Raw genomic sequence first — 2,284 nt, 5'->3', positions numbered from 1 at the left:
CCTTTAAGAAACTTGTGGATTATAGAATGTGAAGCTGTATGCCCAGGGAGCCATATTTACTGGTATTTGTGAAAACTGTTATTGACACAGTCAATGGTGCCTTCGCTTAAAATCCCTGGGAAGCATTTTAATCCCAAATTATATATGTATCTCTTGGTGCTTAGCTGCATCTGTGTTGAAATACCAGAACATTAACAAAAATGACAAATAATGAATAAATTGTGAGTTTTTAAGCACTGACTCTGTGCACCAGAGGGGGTGAGTTGTTTGGCTTTCAGGAACGCAATCTAAAAAAGTTTTAAGGATGGATGAGAAGCAGTTCCTTTGATGGATGAAGTACAAATCATTATTGTTAAGGAGTCTTCCAGGGATGCTCACTTTCGAGCTCTCCAGCCCCAGTAGATAAGAGTGAGCTGAAAAGCAATGGCCCATTTAAAAAGAAGAAGAAAATGCCAATAAAAGAGCCCCGCTTCCGAGCAGCCACTTTTTTAGAATTTCCTTATTGCCCATTCTAAAAACAAAGTCCTCTAAAAGGAATGCTAAATGTGCAACACTAATCAGTCAAATCCCTGCCAAACAAATCTTTTGTTAAATCATACGCACTAAATCGAAACTCTGGACTCAGCAGGGCCCGATAGTGGAAGTTCTGCCTACTAAGCATGATTTTTTAAAGCCTCCTATTCCTGCTGTATTGTTACGCAGGTCTCGTGATACCAGCCTTGTCTCTCCTCGCTGGTATATAGTGGGGTATCCAACATTTCTGTAGATCACATTTTTGGTTTGGCTTCTGCTTTGGCTTTGGTTTGCATCCAGCAGAAAATGTCACAGTATTCGGGAAAAGTAAGTAAAAAAACAACTGCTTGGTCCTCAGCTCAGGCCAAAGAGCCAGAGTTCTCTCTAGGCTGAGATAGTAGGAATTTTCCTAGGTTAGGATAAGGCAGAGTGAGCTCATGTGGTGATAATGCTAGTAATGAATGTGGAGAAGTGGAAGCAAAGTTGTTAAGGAGGGGAAAGGAGCAATTAGAATAGGGTGTACTTTGATAGCTGTGCTTCCTGTTCAAACATTTATATTTACAAAAGAACAAGAGAGAGGTGATCTAAAGCCACATGCAGTGTTGTAAACTTGACCTGTGTTACAATTCTCATTAAAACAAATACTCCTGTGACAATTTAGTTCTCCGCTGGTTGGACACAGAATTAAAGAACCACTATGTCTGCCAGAATAACAATGCATTGTACAGACAGGCAGTCTGTGTTTGCATGTGCCACAATACAGCATCCTCTCCCTCCTCATTTCAGATCACTTTCTATGAAGGCAAATACTTCACAGGCAGGAAGCTGGAGGTCTGTGGGAACTGTGATAACTTCCAGGACAGAGGTTTCATGAACCGAGTGAACTCTATCTGCGTACAGAGTGGAGCTTGGATCTGTTTTGATCACCCAGACTTCCGAGGACAGCAATACGTTCTGGAGCATGGGGAATACCCCGACTTCTACCGTTGGAATGGCTATAATGATCACATGGGCTCCTGCAGGCCTGTCGGAATGGTTAGTGCCAACTTTCAGTTAGTTTCCAAGAGGTTTGTTTTTGTTGCTGAAATATCTGGTTGAGGGGGCCGCATTTGTGCCTTTAGCTGCCATATTAGCTGGAGTCTAAATAAATATCTGAGAAAACGAGCTTTATGGAAATAATACACAGGAAGTAAACAGCATTCTGGGGAAAGCAGACCCTCTATGAACAGTCTGCATAGGCCACAAAATAGCATAACAATTTCCCATGTTTTCAGGACAAGGGGAAAATCTGTGGTTTTTATATGTGAGGGCAATGCTCCTACAGCATCACGTGCATTTATCTGTAATGTTAAATATTATGAAATATTTACATGCAAATGAATAGCAAAGTTCTGTGCACAAGGCAGGGCTCTACTCTGATATTCTGCTCTCTCTCTGTGTGTGCAGAGCTTCTGATGACGCCCACTAGCAATCTGTGTGTGTGTGTATATAGGGAGGACAGGCCATGGGAATCACAATTTGCTGTGCAAACCAGAGAGGAGAATGTTGCTGTGGGACAGCTCTCAGGCTCCTGGCAAAGTCACCCACATTATTTCCTGTGTTTCAAACTCTGAGCACCCCTGAATTAATACCAAATATGGCCCAGATCTCTCTCTCTCTCTCTCTCTCTCTCTCCCATTGGGTTGTAGCTTTCTTTGGTTTTGTGTAAAAACTTAGCCTAAAAGTGTGTGTGTGTGTGTGTGTGTGTGTGTGTGTGTGTGTGTGTGTGTGT

The 2,284-nt window shown here is 42.2% G+C and overlaps 1 protein-coding gene across 1 annotated transcript in view; it reads left to right on the top strand.

Annotated features, from left to right (window-relative positions):
- Positions 1-798: 798 nt before the first annotated feature.
- The window catches only part of CRYGN (crystallin gamma N), a 7,661-nt gene continuing 6,175 nt past the window's right edge, over positions 799-2,284 (top strand). The window contains exons 1-2 of the mRNA XM_024193273.1: positions 799-840; positions 1,300-1,548. Coding sequence (XP_024049041.1) covers positions 820-840; positions 1,300-1,548 — 270 coding nt within the window. The 5' untranslated portion in view covers positions 799-819. The remainder of the gene's footprint in view (positions 841-1,299; positions 1,549-2,284) is intronic.

This window comes from Terrapene carolina, unplaced genomic scaffold (genome assembly GCF_002925995.2).
Source record: "Terrapene carolina triunguis isolate 2854851 unplaced genomic scaffold, T_m_triunguis-2.0 Scaffold111, whole genome shotgun sequence".
In the NCBI taxonomy this organism is placed as follows: domain Eukaryota; kingdom Metazoa; phylum Chordata; order Testudines; family Emydidae; genus Terrapene; species Terrapene triunguis.
The sequence above is the reverse complement of the archived record's forward strand: the minus strand, read 5'-3'. Positions and strand labels throughout refer to the sequence as shown.